Raw genomic sequence first — 19079 nt, 5'->3', positions numbered from 1 at the left:
GATTGCAAAGTGTTTTAATGCGTTTTGCACACGAGTGATAAACTGAATGTGGTACCCAGACCCGGACTTATTCACTGAAGTTCAGGTTTGGGTTCGGTGTTCTCTAGATATTTTTTATTATAACATGGTTATAATGGAAAATAATAGCATTGTTTAATACAGAATGCCAAGTAAAATGTCCTTTGAGGGTTAAAAAATAAATAAAAAAAATTACTCACCTCATCGCCAGCAATCAGTTTTTTCTTTCTTTCTTCTTGCAGGACCTGCGATGAGATAATTGCGCTCCTCACGTGGTGAGCACAATGACGTCAGCGCAGGTCCTCAAAGAGGAAAGACTACCATAACGGCTGCGCGATCAAGTGGAAGAGGTGAGTAATCTTATTTTAACCCTCAAGGGACATTTTACTTAGCATTCTGTATTAAAGAATGCTATTACTGTCCATTACAACTATGTTATAATGGAAAATAAAGTGAATGGACCTCATCCCTATCCATCATCTCCTTAGCAACCATCCGTGAAAATTACATTGCATCCGCACTTGCTTGCGGATGCAATGTGATTTTCACGCAGCCCCGTTCACTTCTATGAGGCCTGCGTTGCGTGAAAAACTGTCATCTATACAACCCCATTGAAATTAACGGGTGTACAGGTGCAATGCGTTCACGTTACACATGGAACCCGCGCAGAATTCTCGCTCGTGTGAAAGGGAACTTTAAGCAATCAAAGAATTATTTGCCCCAAAATTATTATACCATTGAAAAGTTGTCCTGCAAAAGTCAAGCCCTCACACAGCTCCATAGAGAATAAAAAAGTTATGGGTCTTCGGATGCAGCGATTAGGGACGAGCCGTTTCGACTTGAGAACAAACATCCAAAGTAGATTTGCATAAAACTTCGTTTCAATACTGTACGGAGCAGGATGAGCCGAAATGACTACTTCACAAAGTCTTGCAAGACTTCAGGTAATAACTTCATAAATTAATTTGTACTGTAAAAAAACCGGAATTAGACTTACCGGTAATTCTATTTCCATGAGATCATCACGACGGCATACAAGGAGATTGACCCCTGACCTCTGTAGGGGCAGGAACAGAGAAAGGTTAAATACCCTCCTCCCACCACCAACACCAGTGTTTCCAAAATCACACAGAGCAACCCGGTGGTGGAGAACAGTAAAAAACAAGAAAAAAGGTATTACTCCATACCTTCTAGAGACCTGGGTAGGTCAAATAATTGAATCAAGGGAGGGAATAACGTGCCGTCGTGATGATCTCATGGAAATAGAATTACCGGTAAGTCTAATTCCGGTTTTTCCATAGCATCATCACGACGGCATACAAGGAGATATAAAAAATATATCAGTTAAGGGGGGGCTACAGCCTGGAGGACTTTCCGCCCAAAGGACAGATCAGATGATCTGGAAAGATCCAGGCGATAGTGCTTTATAAAAGTATGAATGCTGGACCAAGTGGCAGCACAACAGATTTCCTCCAGAGAAGCCCCAGCTCTCTCAGCCTGAGAGGAGGACATGGCCCGGGTGGAATGGGCCCTAATGTGGACTGGACATGTAAGATTTTGTAGTTGATAACAAAGACTAATAGTTTCTTTGAGCCATCTGGCTATAGATGACCGGGAGGCTTTCTGGCCCTTAAGTCTTCCTCCGAAGAGAACTAGTAGGCTGTCCGACTTCCTAAACTTTTTCGTCACAGAGATATAGTTTAAGACTGCCCGTCTAACATCCAGAGAGTGAAATGTGGCTTCTTTGTCATTAGCAGGGTGTTGACAAAAGGAAGGTAGGGTAACTTCCTGGCTCCGATGAAAATTTGATACCACTTTGGGGAGAAACCCCGGATCCAGACGGAGAATTAATCTATCATCTAGAATACGGAGGTAGGGTTCCCTGATCGATAGGGCTTGCAATTCTCCTACTCTGCAGGCCGAAGTTATCGCAATTAAGAAGGCCGTTTTCAAGGACCATAACTTTATAGGACAGTCAGACATGGGTTCAAAGGGCGGTAAGGTAAGGCCTGTAAGAACGATGTTCAGATCCCAGGAAGGGACACGAGCGGTGATCGTTGGGCGGAGCCTCGTCGCTGCCTTGATGAATCTTTTGATCCAACGATGACCGGCTATATCTTGGTCAAAAAAACAAGCCAGGGCTGAGATCTGGACCTTCAAGGTAGAGGGCCTAAGTCCCAGATCTAGACCTCGCTGTAGGAAGTCCAGTATTCTTTGGATGTTAGGTTTATGTAAATGTGGCGATTCATCCCCACTCCAAGAACAAAAACGTCTCCAGATCTTAAGGTAAATCGCTGACGTTACCTTCTTCCTGGAAGCTTTCAGAGTAGCAATAACTTCGTTTGATAGTCCCTGAAGTTTCAGGGTTTGAAACTCAGGATCCAAGCTGCTAATTTCAGAAACTGCGGGTTTGGGTGTAGAACTGGGCCCTGCTGGAGTAGGTCCTCCCGTACCGGAAGGGGCCATGGATCCTGTAGAGAAAGTCTCTGGAGAGATGAGAACCAACTTCTCTTTGGCCACAGGGGAGCGATCACAATCACCGTGACCTTGTCCTGGAGAACTTTCTGCACCACCTTCGGGATTAGAGGAAGTGGAGGGAAGGCATAGCATAGGTTCCAATGCCAACGGACGGCGAAGGCGTCTAATGTATGAGGCCTGTCCCTGGGGTTTAGGGAACAGAATGTTTCCCCTTTTGAGTTGGCCCTGGTGGCGAACAGATCTACGTCTGGCAACCCCCATTTCCTTACCACTAACCTGAAGACTTCTGGACTTAGAGACCACTCTGTGTGATCGATCCTGTGGCGGCTGAGAAAATCTGCTTCTTGATTTAGTATCCCCTTCAGGTGAACTGCCGACACAGAGGCCACCTTCTGTTCTGCCCAAGCAAAGATCTTTGTTGCCAGTGCCTGAAGGGTTACGGACCGGGTTCCCCCTTGATGGGAGAGGTAGGCAATGGCTGTAGTGTTGTCCGATAGTACCTTTATATGATGTTGACACAACATTTCCTCTGCCGCCCTCAATGCTTCCCAGACTGCTCTCAGCTCCCTGAAATTCGATGATTGGGATCTGATCGAATCTGGCCAAGTGCCCTGAAATATACGGTCCCCGACCTTTGCGCCCCAGCCGGACAGACTTGCGTCTGTTATTACCTGCAACTGGGGAGTCTTCTGCCAGGGATTTCCCCGAGATAGGTTCTCGTGGTTTTTCCACCAATTCAGGGACTGCAGAATCCGAGATGGAGGACTTACTTGGCGATCTAGAGAGGATTGGCACCTGTTCCAGACACTCAGTATCCAGGACTGAAGGGGTCTGAAGTGTATTTGACACCAGGGGACTGCCGGAATACAAGATGTCAGCAGACCCAGCATGCTCATCGCCTCTCTGATAGAGCAAGATCTTCTCTTTTGAAAGGACCTGACCTTTTGTCGGAGAATTGATATTTTGTCCTGAGGTAGGAACACTGCTTGCTTTCGGGAGTCCAGGATCATCCCTAAGAAACGAACCTCCCTTGAGGGGGTGAGGACGGACTTTTCCTCGTTTACGATCCACCCCAGGTCGTCTAGGATGGAGAGAAAGACCTTCAGATTTGAATTGATTTGTCTGCGACTTTCGCTGACCAGAAGGAAATCGTCCAAATAGGGGATTATCATGAGTCCCTGTCTTCGGGCGAAGGCAACCATCTCTACCACCACTTTGGTAAATATTCTTGGGGCAGACGAAATCCCGAAGGGAAGGGCTCTGAACTGGTAGTGATGGACGTTTCCTGATATATCCCGGATTGCAAACCGGAGAAAACACTGGGAGCTGGCGTGAATGGGAATATGGTAATAAGCGTCTCGCAGGTCTATAGTGCACATGAAGACGTCTTTGCTTAACAGAGGGATTGTAGATGTTAGGGTCTCCATCCTGAATTTCTGATAACGGATGAATTTGTTTAGAGGTTTCAGGTTTATGATCGTCCGAAAGGTACCTTCTTTTTTCCTGATTAAAAATAAAGTTGAATAAAAACCCTTGCCTCTTTCTAGAGGTGGGACCAGAGAGATTACGTTCATCTGAAGAAGTTTCTGGACTCCTTGCCAAAGGTTCATTTGGAACCGTGTCAGAAAATTTGTTTGGGGGTCTTGAAGACCACTCTATCTGATAGCCTGTACCGACTACCTTGGAAATCCAGGGGTTCTGGGAGATGGATTCCCATGACCCCAGGAATCTTGAGAGTCTTCCCCCCACTCGGCCGTCATTGCTTATCTGAAGGTTTTTGCTGGGAGAAGGACTGACCTCTTCCTCTTCCTCCTTTTGGGTAACTCCAACGCCCCGATTTCCCTTTTCCCCTGTAGCTCTTTTCTTGACCCGAGGGGGGGCGAAAAGGATACCGGCGTTTGGAAGGGCGATCTTCCGGAAACCCTTTCTTCTTATCCGCGGCCTTCTCTAGGATCTTATCTAGCACCGGGCCAAACACGTATTCTCCGGAAAAGGGGATGGAGCATAGCTTTAGCTTAGATGTCTTATCCCCCGACCAACACTTCATCCAGAGGGCTCTCCTAGCTGCATTGGAGAGTGCTGCATCTCTGGCGGAAAACCGAACTGATTCGGCAGAGGCATCCGCCAGGAAAGCCGTGGCCGATTTTAAAAGGGGAAGAGACTCCAGAATCTGCTCCCTAGACGCTCTGTCTTTAATATGAGTTTCCAATTCTCCCAACCAAAGATACATGGACCGGGCGACTGAAGTAGCCGCAATATTGGTTTTAACGTTAAACATGGACGCCTCCCAGGATTTCCTGAGGAGACTGTCCGCCTTACGGTCCATCGAATCTTTGAGTTGGGAGGCATCCTCGAATGGCCACCTGCACATTAATCTTGGGAATTTCATTAAAAATTTTAGATTCCTCCGGATCAAATAGTAACCTATTTTTGAACGTTGCCGGGACTCCCAGTCGTTTTTCTGGGTCTGTCCACTCATCAAGGATCATATCCCTAATGTTTTCATTGATGGGAAACACACGGGTCTTCTTAACCCTCAGGCCCCCAAACATCTCCTCTTGTACCGAATGGGTACGTTGTACCTCCTCCACACCCATGGTCGACCTTACGGCCTTCAGAAGGTCGGATATTTCTTCCGTAGAAAAATAATATCTACGTCCATCGTCGTCTGAGTCAGAGACTCTCTCCCCCTCCTCCCAAGACTTAACAGAGTGGGCACTTTCCTCCGCAACGACTTCTATATCAGAGGGGGATGGGGATCTAGCCCGCTTTTTCTTTGGTTGCGGCAAATCGGGGGGATTAGCGGACAGGTGGGCCAGGGATGAACGGATCACCTCCTGAATCATAGTTTTTAATTCCTCTTTTAGGGAGGGTGCCTCATCCCGTACGATATTTGAGATACAAGGTTTGCACAATTTTTTGGGGTAGCCGTCAGGGAGTCTACTAGAGCAGGAGACACATTTGAGTGACTTCCCCATCTTTTTCGGGGTTTCTTTTGCCTAAAAGAGATGAAACGGCAAGTATAAGGAATATGACCCACCAAGAGGAGGGTGGGGGGGGGGGGGGCACGCGGGTGGATGTAGGGGCCTGCGCCCTGCCGTAGCTGCACTGAGCGTGGAGCAAGAGCCCCCTCCTCCTCTCCCCCCCCCCTATATCATCGTGGGAGAGGGGGATCAACAGACTCCCTGACCCATTCATAAATACCCCCGAAGGGGACTCACAGTTAGCAGTGCTGGCGGCGGCTCCGCTCTGGGGGACCGCTCCGGTACCGACATGGTCGCTTCTTCCCAAAAGGTAAGGGTACCGCACAGTGGGGGACCGATCCTGGGAGCGTTTGTCCGGAGCAGGCCTCGGTTTTTAAATTAGGCTCCATGCTGCCGCCACTGACGTCACTTCCGGGTCGCCGGGCGTGACGTCATACATATGCGCCCAATGCGCCGGCGCGCACCCAGCTGCCGCTGATGCCGGAGGGGAGACTGCGCCGGGGAACAGGCCCCGAAAATCGGGACGAGGTAGAGCCCCACACCCCTGCCCAGCGTTAGTACTGGACCGCGGGAGGGCAGGGGGACGCCATGCAGGATGCCGGCGATTTCTTAAGGTATCCACGCTGAATTCCTAGCTTCATCTCCCTGCATACAGGGAGACCTTTCTCTGCCCTGTCCTCTGTAGGGACAGGAAACACTGGTGTTGGTGGTGGGAGGAGGGTATTTAACCTTTCTCTGTTCCTGCCCCTACAGAGGTCAGGGGTCAATCTCCTTGTATGCCGTCGTGATGATGCTATGGAAAAAACATGTTATGTAACCAGTTATGTTATTTATGCTGAAAAATGCTAAAAAGTTTGCAACATAAAAATGCAGTGGCAGTATTGCTGTTCCCCTTCCAAAAAGGGCTAATAAAAAGTTAATCATAAAGTTGTGTACCCCACAATGGCAGCGTTAAATATAACTTGTCCGGCAAAAATCAAGCGCTTATACAGCTACATAGTGTCGTCATTAAGGGGTTACTTTCACACATTGTTACATAAATCAATAGTACAATTGAGCACAAGAGACTAATATTTTTTTCAGTGAAAGATTTCTAATTTATTCTCATGTTATCAGCCATTTTCCTCTTCCTCTTACTAACTGCTTATCACAGGAGTATCATATTACACATGTCAAAGCAAGTCTATGGAAATAGAGGGTGGGGGAGTGAGCAGGAGCACAGTAAGAGGAGACAGGTACAGACAGACTGCACAGCTAGACAGGAAGGTTATACAGTAGCCTAGCACAAGGTGATGCACAAAAATACAGGTCAGTACTTCTGAAGCTGGGGCTGCTGCCGAGTGACTGAAAAAGGAAGCAGATCCTCCTCTACTTTTCTTGTGTGCCGTGGAGGGCAACTAGTCTGCATCCACAGTGCCCGAGAGACTTAAACTAGAGAGAGTTAAAGCACGCAACTCCCAGCATGCACACTTGCATGGCTGTTTTATTGTTAACTCCCATAGAAGTGAAAGGAGGATCTTGGGAGTTGTAGTTTCAGAATAGCTGAAGTGCAGGTTGCAGATCCCTGCTCTAAGGATTGCTGTCGTGCTATAAGGGCAGATTCCTCTTTCTGGGACTGTCAAGGGAAAACTGAGTTTTACCTTTTCTCTATCTTGACATCGTTTGGTCAATGCACTCAGGGCTTCAGAGGCGGAATCTTTAAAAAAAAAAAAAAAAAAAAAATAAATAAAAATTAGCACAACTCCTGATATTCCAGTACTTAACCATATCTCAAAGAAGGACAATCTAAAGCCTGTGTAGTGCTTCAGAAGCATTTACTTGCAGTTTTAACACGGATGCATGCTTTTCTAGCCAAACACCAACTACATACCTGTGCTGTTTTCACTACCGCCTGACTTCTTACGCAGACCAAGTGCCATCTCCAGTATTTCTATTCTTCGGTCTCTCTCCTGCACAGATATAGTAGTTTTGGAGTACATTTCAGAAAACTTTGAGCCAAATGTTTTAACATCTAATAAATTCAATGTTTCAGGGCAAAAGTCAATGTAATGCTTCACATAAAGGCCAGAGGTATTCAGGATTTAAGATTTTCCTACTTTGTAAATTTAACCCCTTAGTGACTACTAATTTGCCTTTTTACTGACAAACAGAGGGGGTTTTAGCTAATGTTAAAATTTTCCAAACATATTAAAATAGAGCATCAAAGTGATCTTATTGCATCCGCAAGTATTGAAATCACATGAGGTAGATACACACGGCTTAAACGAACATGATGTAATATTACACGTTGCATAACCATCTGTGGAAACAAACATGGTTAGTAGTGTAAACCGTCAGATGGTGATAGGTTTACATGTGTGTCCTAGGACGAGTCATAAAGCAGCATTATCTAAAGATATCCAGCAATAAAATCGGAAAGGGAGAAAGAAGAAAGCATAGATATGAACAACATCAAATAGAATAACCAACACTGAATGGTAGATAAACCGTATCAAATCATGGCTTTCTGCATCTAGCCGTGTGTCACTTACAGCATTTAGTATTGACTCACTTTGAGTCTCAACACCCCCATTTCTGTCTCATGACCGGGCTGATACAAGCGACCCAAGCTGCCCACTCCTCCTCATACTTTTCTAGTGCGAAATCTTTATGGGCGATCATTCGATTGTATGACCTTGTTGTTTCTACAGCTCTCAATACATCCTGGTAAATAGGGATGTTTGAGCTTTTCCAGTTTTTTTGGTAATTGTTAATTTAGTGGCTAGGAACATATGCATTGCGATTATCCTGTGGCTACGAGGAATCTGCGTAAGGTGAGTTAGCAGTAGGCCTAGACCTGGATCTGGGGCCAGCTTGCGTCCGACAACACCCACCATAGAAACATAGAATGTGTCGGCAGATAAGAACCATTTGGCCCATCTAGTCTGCCCAATATACTAAATACTATGGATAGCCCCTGGCCCCATCTTATATGAAGGATGGCCTTATGCCTATCCCATGCATGCTTTAACTCCTCCACTGTATTTGCAGCTACCACTTCTGCAGGAAGGCTATTCCATGCACCTACTACTCTCTCAGTAAAGTAATACTTCCTGATATTACTTTTAAACCTTTGCCCCTCTAATTTAGCCCAGAAGACACGGGACTATAAGTCAGTCAATTTGGGGCAATCCCACAGTATATGGAGTGCACCCTTTTCTCCACATCCTCTTCAGCACACCTGCACCGAACCTGGGAACATTTGGCTAAGTCTCATAGGAGTGAAATACCATCTGACTGTCTTTATATAGGATTCAAAGTGCGAGGTGCATTTTAAGTGTGCTGCTGCAAATCATTGGGCAGGAGAGATAGTGATTTTAATTTCCGTTTCCCATGACAAGAGGGGAGTCGATTTTGCAAAGGAGTCCTTATTACCTAGATATGAGTATATTGGCTGTAAACCTGTCCATTTAGAATTCACTAGGGACCATTGTTTCGTGAAGCACTAGGTTCGCTTTACTTACAAGTGTGGGGTTGTCGTTCAGCAAGTGTCTAATTCTGAGGTATTTATAGAAAATCTTCTGCAGTATATTGTATAATTGTTGCAAATCCGCATAGGACCTTAAGGAATGAGATCGTAGATCCTCTACACTCTAAACTCCCTTTTTTTTACGTTCTCAAGACTAGGTCTGGAATTAGGCATTGCAATGCTTCAAGTGGGGTTAGCCTGGCTAGTAGGGTCATAATCCCCTTACCTCGTTCATGGTACGATTTCCAAAAACTTATAGAAGTGGAGAGGAGGTAGGGTGATATGGTAGTTGACAGATTCCCATGCAGGGAGGCCATAAGTAATGCCTTCAAATTTTGTGGTGGGGATTGTGTCTGCTCTATGTGAACCCAATGCTTAGAGACGTCTGAGCCACCAGTCCCGTAGCTGGTTGATTCTCAAGGCTAAATAATAAAAAGATGTTTGGAAGGCTCAAGCCTCCATATTTATGCCGGCACATAATATTCTTAGCGATTTGGGGTTTGCTTCTTTGCCTTATATCATTCAGTTTATGGTGGTGAAGGTTGTCAGGATCACTACGGGGAGAATCCTAAACATATACAGCAGTTTAGGAAGTGTGTGCTGTTGGAATGCTGTGATACGGCCAAGCCAAGACATTGTACAGTCTGAGGGGTGTAGGTTACTGACCCCTAGATATTGCACCTCTGAGGCCTGCCAATCCAACAGGAACCGTTGCTTTAATAGTTCTATGGTTTTGCATGGGATAAAAGGGGAGGGCTTGGGAATTCCCTTCATTGATTTTGCAATAGGATATTAAATTGTACATATGCACGATTCTCGTTACAGACTCTTAAAGGATAAGACTGGCTTTGTTAGAGAAAGAATTATGTCGTCGGCGTATGAGAGGCGGTGTTGCCTATCGCCAATCTGCACTCCTATATCCCCAGCCTGACGGATTGCTTGTGCCAAGGGCCCAAGTGATAAGTTAATTAGGGGAGACAGGCGACACCCCTGTCTCCTGCCGTTCGATATTATGAAGGGATCAGACAGGATCCCATTGACCAGTACACAAGCCATCGGGCTACAGTACAGAGCCTTGATTACCGTTATCATTTGTGCTGAAAAGTCCAATTTATGGAGTACCGAGAAGACAAAATGACCAATTCACCCAGTTGAATGCCTTCTCAGAGCCCAATGTGATGAACACTGCAGGCATCGCTACTCTGTTGATATGATCAATTAGGTTTAGCACCCTTCTAGAATTATCTGTGATCTGCCTCCCCTGTTCAAAACCAACTTGATCCAGGGCCACTAATGGTATGATTTTAGCTAACCTAATAGCCAAGAGTTTGGCATAAATATTCAAAAATCGGTATTTAGAAGGGAGATCGACCGGAAATTTTCAGGTACCGACGGATCCCTCCCTAGTTTTGGTAAGGTTACAATAAACGCCTCCAACATCTCTTTGGGCATTGAGCCTTCAGCCATTACTCGGGACAGGAACGCATAAAGATAAGGGTGCTAGGATCTTGGAATAGGTTTTGTAGTAGGAGTTGGAGAGGCCATCAGGGCCCAGGCTTTTATGATGAGTCAAGTGCTTAATTATGCCAAAGATCTCTTCTGGGGTTATGGCAGTACAAAGTGATTCCCGTTGCTGGTCAGTTATGGAAGGTAGGGAGAGGAAGTGCAGAAACTGCTCTCTCATGCTCAGATGGTGGAGTGATGTCCTGTCCCTCTGCCAAATTATAGAGTTGAGAGTAGTAGGACATGAATCTAATTGCAATTGATTTGGGTTCGTACATTTTATGGGTCTTCGAGGGATCCTAGAGGTACGCAATACGTGTTATTTGGGCTCTGGTTTTGAATATTTTTGCCAAAAGGCTACCCGACTTATTAGCTTGAGAATAATACAGGGCCCTAGCTTTTCAGGGATAACTCATTCGTGTAACATGCTCTCTGAGCTTCATTCTAAGGTTCTTTTGAGTCTCTGATAAACTAATTGACGGGGAGGCTTTAGTTTCATAAATTTTCATCATTAGGTCTGATGTGTTTTTTCCCTTGAGTTTTTTTGTCTCTATGCCCTATTTTAATGAATATGCCTCTGATGAAGGCCTTGTGTGCGGCCCAAACTATAAGGGATCAGCCACTGATGCAGCAATCGTTTGAAAATATTCCTCTAACGCTTTAGATATTTCTTCTTGATACTTGGGATCAGCAAGCACGTACTTACTCGCCCTCCAAATTGGGTTTGGGGGTTGTTGGAACTATTCAGAAATCTCTACAAAGATCGGTGCATGATCTGACCAAGTTATTGCCCTATGCTAGACTCAGTAACTGCTGAGGGGGTGACACTATCTACCAGAATAAGGTCTATGCCAGTAAGAGTGATGAGAGGGAGAGAAATAGGTGTAGTCTATTTCTGTTGCGTGATGTATACACCAAATGCTAGGGAGTGAGGGGTATATCTTGTTGAGGTAGTTGAATCTACAGATGGGTCAGGAACCATGTTAAAGTCACCGCAAATAAGGACTCTATCTTTCTGTATTGTCGACACCTTGCCAAGCAGTCTGTTCAAAAAAAAGTTGGGGACCTACATTAAGAGCGTACAATCCTACTAGCGTGTAAAGCACACTATTTAGGAAACATACATGTATTCTATACCTTCCGCCTGGGTCAAATGTAGAAGAAACAGCGGTGTGCGCTACAGAGTTCCTGATGGCTATGAGGACACCTCGCTTTCTCTTGTTACTATGAGCCTGGAGGATGACCGGGGAACAACAATGTCTTATTCTGTGCGTCTCCTGGGCACAGAAAACGTCACACTTGAGGGAAAGGGCCCCTTTCCACATCAGGCTGCACTTGTATGGGTTGTTTAGCTGTTTAGCCCTCTAGCATTCAGAGAGCTTAGTTTCAGCACCATGGCGGAAATAATTATGCTCTAGTTGCTATGCGCACATCTGCTGTGGAAGGGGTTCCATCGTTTTTGGTAAGTGACAGCTTATATTCAATCCATTGGATTGGCAATACTACCAAAAAGTAAGGTAAAACAGCAAAAAGAACATATCAAAGATAACAAAAATCACGGTACTGACTACCCAATAAACCGGATAGGGTAGAAAACAAGTATAAATATGAGGCATACTAAGGTGCCTCTGAACTTGAGGGAAAAGTTCAACCAATTACTCAGAGAGATTATATTCAACAGCTCCTGCAGCGAGTCAGTCACTCGTGGGGGTTCTGGACCCCTTCAGCATGCTTCCTTCCTGGGGACCAACCGTTCTGTTTGCCATGGGAGTCCCAGCACTCACCTACCTTGGAGGAGTCCTGCATCCTAGGCCTCTGTTTCTACGGGTCGTTTGTAGGCAAAGCCTGCCCATTACATCTCCCCTGCAGTGAGTGCAAGCCCTCTGTGCCCTCCCGGACCGGATTCGGCGGCTCACCTCTCGGTGCAGGGCATGGGGAAGGGGATGTATCCAGGGACCCTGGGCTTTGCTGAAGCAGTCTGCTGCTGTCCACATTGCCCGAAGAGTTCGGGCTGGATCTACACAGTCTGTGTAGAGTCGCCGACATCTTTGCCCCGCTCATGGTTAAAGAAAAAAAAAAAAAAAAGTCCATCTTCCCCTGCGACTTCAGGCTTCTCTTGCCTCTGGTCATCATGTGGGGGGGCGGACGGAATGATGAAGGCACCCTATGGGCCTTCAGGGCGTAGGTGTGCTGGGTTTGCAGGCCTGAGACTCTGTGCAGGAGCAGGAGCTCTGAATCAGGCTGCCATATCTCTCGGCTGCTTGGCCACACCCCAGGGGGTTTTAGCTAAACAACTGGCTTTAAGCATTCATTACATGTACCCAAAATGATGCAAGCTATAACCTGTCCTGCAAAAAAAAAATAAGACCTCATAAGTACATTGATGGGGATAAAATAAAGTTATAGCTGTTGGAATGCAAATATTTTTTTTAAATGTGAGTGGTCATTAAGGGGTTAAAGTACTACATAGATGCTATGAAGGTCACAGGTCATGGTATTTAAGGGGTTACACAGCAACTGCCAGTGATCATATTGTCAAATCACATTTACAGATCTAGTATCACAGTATGAACCCCTCATGGCAATCTATACACACGGGATATACCAACCTCTACTTTCTCTTGTTCAGCCTGAAACTCCTCTAGTGGAACATAATCCTCTTCAAGTTCTTCCACTGCTTGACGATAAGCATGGTTTTTGATGGCTTTCTTGTACATTTCTAATCTACTTTCCAGTTGCTCCTCTGTAGTTTCTTTGAAATCCTCAAGTCGCTTACTAGGAATATTTAAATTTAAAAAAGATCCACATTATATACTGCATCCACATCAGTTTCATTTTCAGTTCTTCTAATCCATAAAAATAAACACACAACTATAAAAACTGATCCTGTTCAGAGATCCATTTTTCTAGACTGAAAAAGCACTGCATGCAGGACTTCAGTTGGAAAGACAAAAGAAAAAAAAAATAATATAAAGAAAAAAGATCAAATGGATGCCAAACGTGCACAACTGATGCACAGGATCCATTTTTGTTTCATCTTACAGGACCCTGTTTTTTTCTGTGCTTCTAATAGAAGGGCATGTTCACAAAGTAGAATCACTGCAGATTTTCTGCAACTAAATAGGTTACATACTTTTTATTTATTATACTGTATATATAACTACAATATTCATGGATAAACTTCCATATTTTGGCAGCGTACATCTCAGACACATGTATAGTAGTATTATCCAGCCCACCTCCTTAGTCTTGTTCTCCCGTGTGTCCAGAAACCTTAGGGTGTGTCCCAGTATAACAGAAACAAGTGAAAAATGGTTTCGGCACTGAAGTTGTAGTCAAATAAAAACTTATTGTAACTTGTGTATATCAGCAGACAACCACAAAGCATGTGGTAATCGTTGACGCGTTTCGGACAGTGTCCTTAGTCGTAACAATGTTTCATGTTAGTTTGATATATTTAAAGACCAAAATCCCATCCCCCCAAGATTGCAGGAGGAGGTATCTCACCAGGATTGGTCATTCTAACATGGAACCACCTTTAGCCCAATATGTCATTATCAAACTTCACCTGTGCAACAATGTTCACTGGTGCTTTAAATCAGGCTAACCCCATCCTCCCCACCCGAATCAAATGAATGACTCAAATGCTTTTGGGTGTAGGGACCTTCAGGGGGAAAAATTAAATTTAAAAATAAAGTCGTAGTGTGCACAGTGACAGATACAAAATATTTAAAACAATGTAGCAAGCCACTTCATGAACCTTCAAAACCAGATTGTCCCAGATGAACTGGTATATTACTGCTATTGCTGGTAAACATACATTAATTCCTCTCTGGTTCAAACCTGTAGGAACCCTGGCATTTAATCTGAAGATCCAGAAAGCTTCCCTCAAAGGCAATTTCTTTCTATGGCCACTGGCCCGTAGGGGCTCTAACTTTTTCAATCGCAAAAGCACCAAAGGTGTTCAGTTCTCAGACCATGGGTGTGAATAAAATGTATGGCTGCATTTGAGATATTTAGAGCTGCGGGATTTGTTATATAGTTCAAATGTTCGAGAATCCTATTTTTGAACTTGCGTATTGTGCTGCCCACATATACAAGATCACATTCCTCACATCAGATCACATACACTACTCCCGTGCTATTGCAATTTATGTAGCTCTTGATGGGGAAACTCAATGAATGATCAGCATTCTGGACATTTTTTGTTACAGTTACATAATTGCATGTTTTACATGGGCAATTGCCACATTTTGTGAATCCCCTGCAACTTAACCATGTGCTTCCTGGGGTTTTTAGTTTTATTCCGTGTGAATAATGATGGCGAGAGAGCTAGACAATGTAGATGCCTTTCTTGAAACTACACGGCATCGTACAGTATATCGTAAAGAATTGGTAACTGATGCACAGGATCCATTTTTTTTTTTTCATCTTACAGGACCCTGTTTTTTTCTGTGCTTCTAATAGAATGGCATGTTCACCTAAAGTAGATTCACTGCAGATTTTCTGCAACTAAATAGGTTACATACTCCTTTATACAGTTAAAAAAAATAATAAATAAATATATATATTAACATCAATATCCTCAATATCCATGGATAAACTTCCAGATTTTGGCAGTGTACATCTCAGACACGACAGCTGTCTCAGTCTTAATGTTTTAAAATGATAAAGGGGAACAAGACTTGTGCACATCATGGTAGGTGGGCACCATAGAAACTGTAAATTATATACACACATTCTACACGTACCTCCAAGTCTCATCAAGGTGTACCATCTGTTGATACATAGCTTCCCCCATCTCTTTTCTTATCTGCATTTCAAGCAGCAGTTTGCCTTGCCTTTCAGACAGCAGTTTCTCCTTTAGCTCTTCAATTTTTCTCAATAGATCCTGCAAGATTGACAGAAATGTACAAAACATTATGGTTAATACAAATAGAAAACAAGCCATATCCTAAATGTTTTAAATCGAAGGTGGTATAAGGGTGGAGGGACATTAAAGGGTGTATAATTATTCGGGGGGGGGGGGGGGGGCGGGGGCCATAATCTGAGGGGGACAGCACTGTGTGGAGGCCACTTAACAGGGCATTATATTTTGTGGGGGACATAAGGGGCATCACTTTGAGGGGGGCTTTAAGAGTGCGTGCGTGTGAGACTTTTAAGGAGGGCCTCATTCTGTGCAAGGGGCACCTAACAGATCACCCTACTGTGAGTGAGCACTTAGGGGTAACATACTTTGTGGGGCACTAAAGGGATATCATACTGTGAGGGGCATCATTATTGTTAGGGGGCTCTGAAAGGACATTCTTACTGTTTAGTCGGCAGAAAGGAGATTACGTGGACTTAGGTGTGGCTTATTGTATATAAAAAAATAAAGTGAATATGTGGTGCTACACACTACTGGTGTTTTGCAGCTCGGACCTTCGTCCTACAGCAGACTCAGGTATGTGAACCTTTACAAAAAGTAGTTTAGTACACCTGTGCTAGTTGGAAAGCTGGGATTACTGAGGAAGCAGCTTTGTGGACATCACTGAAGTATCATATTAAGCAGAACTGTTACCTCAGCACTTAGAATTGAGATATCAACTTCATCATCTTCATCCTCCGAGAGAAGATCCTCCATTGAGAGGTTTGCATCAATTTCTATCATTACCTTGCCATCTTTCCCAATAATTCTTGGGTTTATAAAATCAAAGTTACGAGGATGAATTGTCTGAACAACCTAAGAGTGACCGCAAAAATAAAAAAAAAATTGCATTTAACTGAATGTATTAATTTAGACAAAAGCTATAGTTCAATAGTTAAAATCAGTTGCGCTACAAAGTCAGTGTAGCCATACCCTTGTGTTTTTTATAACACCTACATGTGCCCACATGAAAAGTGAAAAGTCTTGCACCACAACATATATAGAACAGAAAAAAAACAAAGGCAAGATATAAAAAGTATCACTGTTTATTAATCAAAAATGTCAATTAAAACATCTCAAACATGCTGGATATTGTTGATAACCCCAACAACGCAGAGTACACATAGGGTGCAGTCCACCATCAATGTCATAACAGGTAAGTATAGTACAGAATTATGAAAACTCAAAAATAAATACACACTAAGGAATAATGGTATGGAAAATAGGTCAAGAAACGTGACAAACGTACGATGTAGTAGGGTTAACAAATGCTTTATGAGACGCGTTATCTAAAATAAATGCAACTAAATGCATTAAGCAATTGCTTTTCAATGGCTGTTTCAAGATAACGCGATGAGTTAAGAAATTTGAGTTAAGATTTTGTTTGTTACCCCTGCTACATCTGTACTAATAAATGGAATGAAACCATCACAATACTGCTGAGCCATTTTGCGATATATACCGTATTTTTCGCCCCATAAGACGCACTTTTTCTTCCCCCAAAATGGGGGAGAAATGCCCCTGCGTATTATGGGGCGAATGCTTGCAGTTTTACATCGCTGGCAGCGATGTAGGAGCAAGCGGGGACTCGGGGAGGGACTGGGAGGAGGGTCTGGGGACTGGCAATAGCGGCGGGGCGGTGCAGTCAGTGCAGTATAGCACCGCCCCGCAGCTCCAGTATACTAATAAGATGTCATTTTCAAGTAATACTTCTTAAACTTGCCCCCTTAGTCCTATTACTACCTTACATCCTAATCGCGGCAGTAGAATTCAGGCCGGGCGGGAGCGTAACTTGTCACGTGCCTGCGCCGCCTACTTTATGAATGAAGCAGGCGGCGCAGGCAAGTGACGTCAGTAAGACGCGCCGGCCGCCCGTCCTGCCTGCCTGAATTCTACAGCAGCGATTAGGATGTAAGGTAGTAATAGGACTGAGGGGGCATGTTTAATAAGTATTAATTGAATATGACATCTTATTTTAGTATACTGGCGGCGGGGGGGGTCTGTGGATGGCACATATATAACAATGCCATCCACAGATCCCCCTGTAATAGTGCAAGCCACAGATGCCCCCCATAACAGTGTCAGTCATCCACAGATCCCCCCCATAACCGTGTCAGTCATCCACAGATCCCCCCCATAACCGTGTCAGTCATCCACAGATCCCCCCCATAACAGTGTCCGTCATCCACAGACCACCCCCCATAACAGTGTCCGTCATCCACAGACCACCCCCCATAACAGTGTCCGTCATCCACAGATCCCCCCCATAACAGTGTCCGTCATCCACAGATCCCCCCCATAACAGTGTCAGTCATCCACAGATCCCCCCCATAACAGTGTCAGTCATCCACAGATCCCCCCCATAACAGTGTCAGTCATCCACAGATCCCCCCCATAACCGTGTCCGTCATCCACAGATCCCCCCCCCATAACAGTGTCAGTCATCCACAGATCCCCCCCATAACAGTGTCCGTCATCCACAGACCCCCCCCCCATAACAGTGTCCGTCATCCACAGATCCCCCCCATAACAGTGTCCGTCATCCACAGATCCCCCACATAACAGTGTCAGTCATCCACAGATCCCCAGTAATAGTGCCATCCAGAGACCAGCATTCGTTCCAAACCCACCACACACAGCACACCTTTTGGTTAAAACTTTTTTTTCTTATTTTCCTCCCCAAAAACCTAGGTGCGTCTTGTGGGCCGGTGCGTCTTATAGGGCGAAAAATAAGGTAGATATATCTGGCTTTTTATTACACACACACCTCCTGATGAAGCCAGTAGGTGAAATGTGCTTCGAGGGGGACTTGCTAGTCTAGCAGTGTGTTCTCCATCACGTCACAGGGTAGGCCTTATTGACATTGTGCATGTAATATTTTTTTTCTTCATTTCTACTCATGTAGTTGTGGATAGCAGTTTATTTTCAGATCCCCAACAGTAAGTTGGTCAGGAATGGGTTAATTACTCTTACCGGTAATTGCTGTTTCCAATAGCCTCCACTACGGCACTCTTGAGGGTGGCCCCGCATCCCCAGGACAGGAAACAACGTAGAAGCTTAAGTTTAAAAAGGCCCCCTCCAACCTTCTATCTTCTCCTCCTCAACACAGCTGTCCATTCCCCATTGAGGTGCAGCCCATCCCTACGATGGAGCCTGTAGCTGACAGAGGTCGGCCCAGTTCTCCGGGAACCAAAACCTGGACAACACACTGTTCAACGATCCGGGTCTTTGTGACAGATTGCCCTATCTGTACCCCCTAATAATCAAGTATCTCACTACGAGCACCTCTCTGGCCTGCCCGGCTCTCCTGGCTCCCTGCTTACTGGAGTTGACATTTCCCTGACTGGCAGAGGAAGGGTTCGGCTGCAGCAGTGCTCTCCCTGAACTGACATTCCCCTCATCTGCCAATCTTACAAACTTGTTTGGGTGTGTCAGATCAGGGCTAGCCTCTCTGGCACTCTTCCCTCTACCCCGCTTTCTAACTTATCCAGCTACCTACCTCACTTTCCTGAGCCACAACTTAATTACCCCCCACTGGTGTGGTGTTGGTGCCAAGTTAGATATGGCTACTAGCCCCGATTTAGATTATTACCTTGTAGGGCAGGGAGACCCATCACCATTAAAAAAATAAAAATCAGGCGGAACAAATGTGCATTCTGCAAAAAAATCCCTGCCATCAAAG

General features: G+C 44.9%; 1 protein-coding gene across 1 annotated transcript in view; it reads right to left on the bottom strand.

Annotated features, from left to right (window-relative positions):
• Positions 1-19079, bottom strand: part of LOC122938219 (kinesin-like protein KIF20A) — a 117222-nt gene that overhangs the window by 8973 nt on the left and 89170 nt on the right. The window contains exons 13-17 of the mRNA XM_044293591.1: positions 16052-16213; positions 15243-15382; positions 13101-13266; positions 7351-7429; positions 7121-7176 (exon numbers count right to left, since the gene is read on the bottom strand). Coding sequence (XP_044149526.1) covers positions 7121-7176; positions 7351-7429; positions 13101-13266; positions 15243-15382; positions 16052-16213 — 603 coding nt within the window. The remainder of the gene's footprint in view (positions 1-7120; positions 7177-7350; positions 7430-13100; positions 13267-15242; positions 15383-16051; positions 16214-19079) is intronic.

This window comes from Bufo gargarizans, chromosome 5 (assembly GCF_014858855.1).
Source record: "Bufo gargarizans isolate SCDJY-AF-19 chromosome 5, ASM1485885v1, whole genome shotgun sequence".
NCBI lineage: Eukaryota > Metazoa > Chordata > Amphibia > Anura > Bufonidae > Bufo > Bufo gargarizans.
This window is presented reverse-complemented; position numbering and strand designations above follow the sequence as displayed.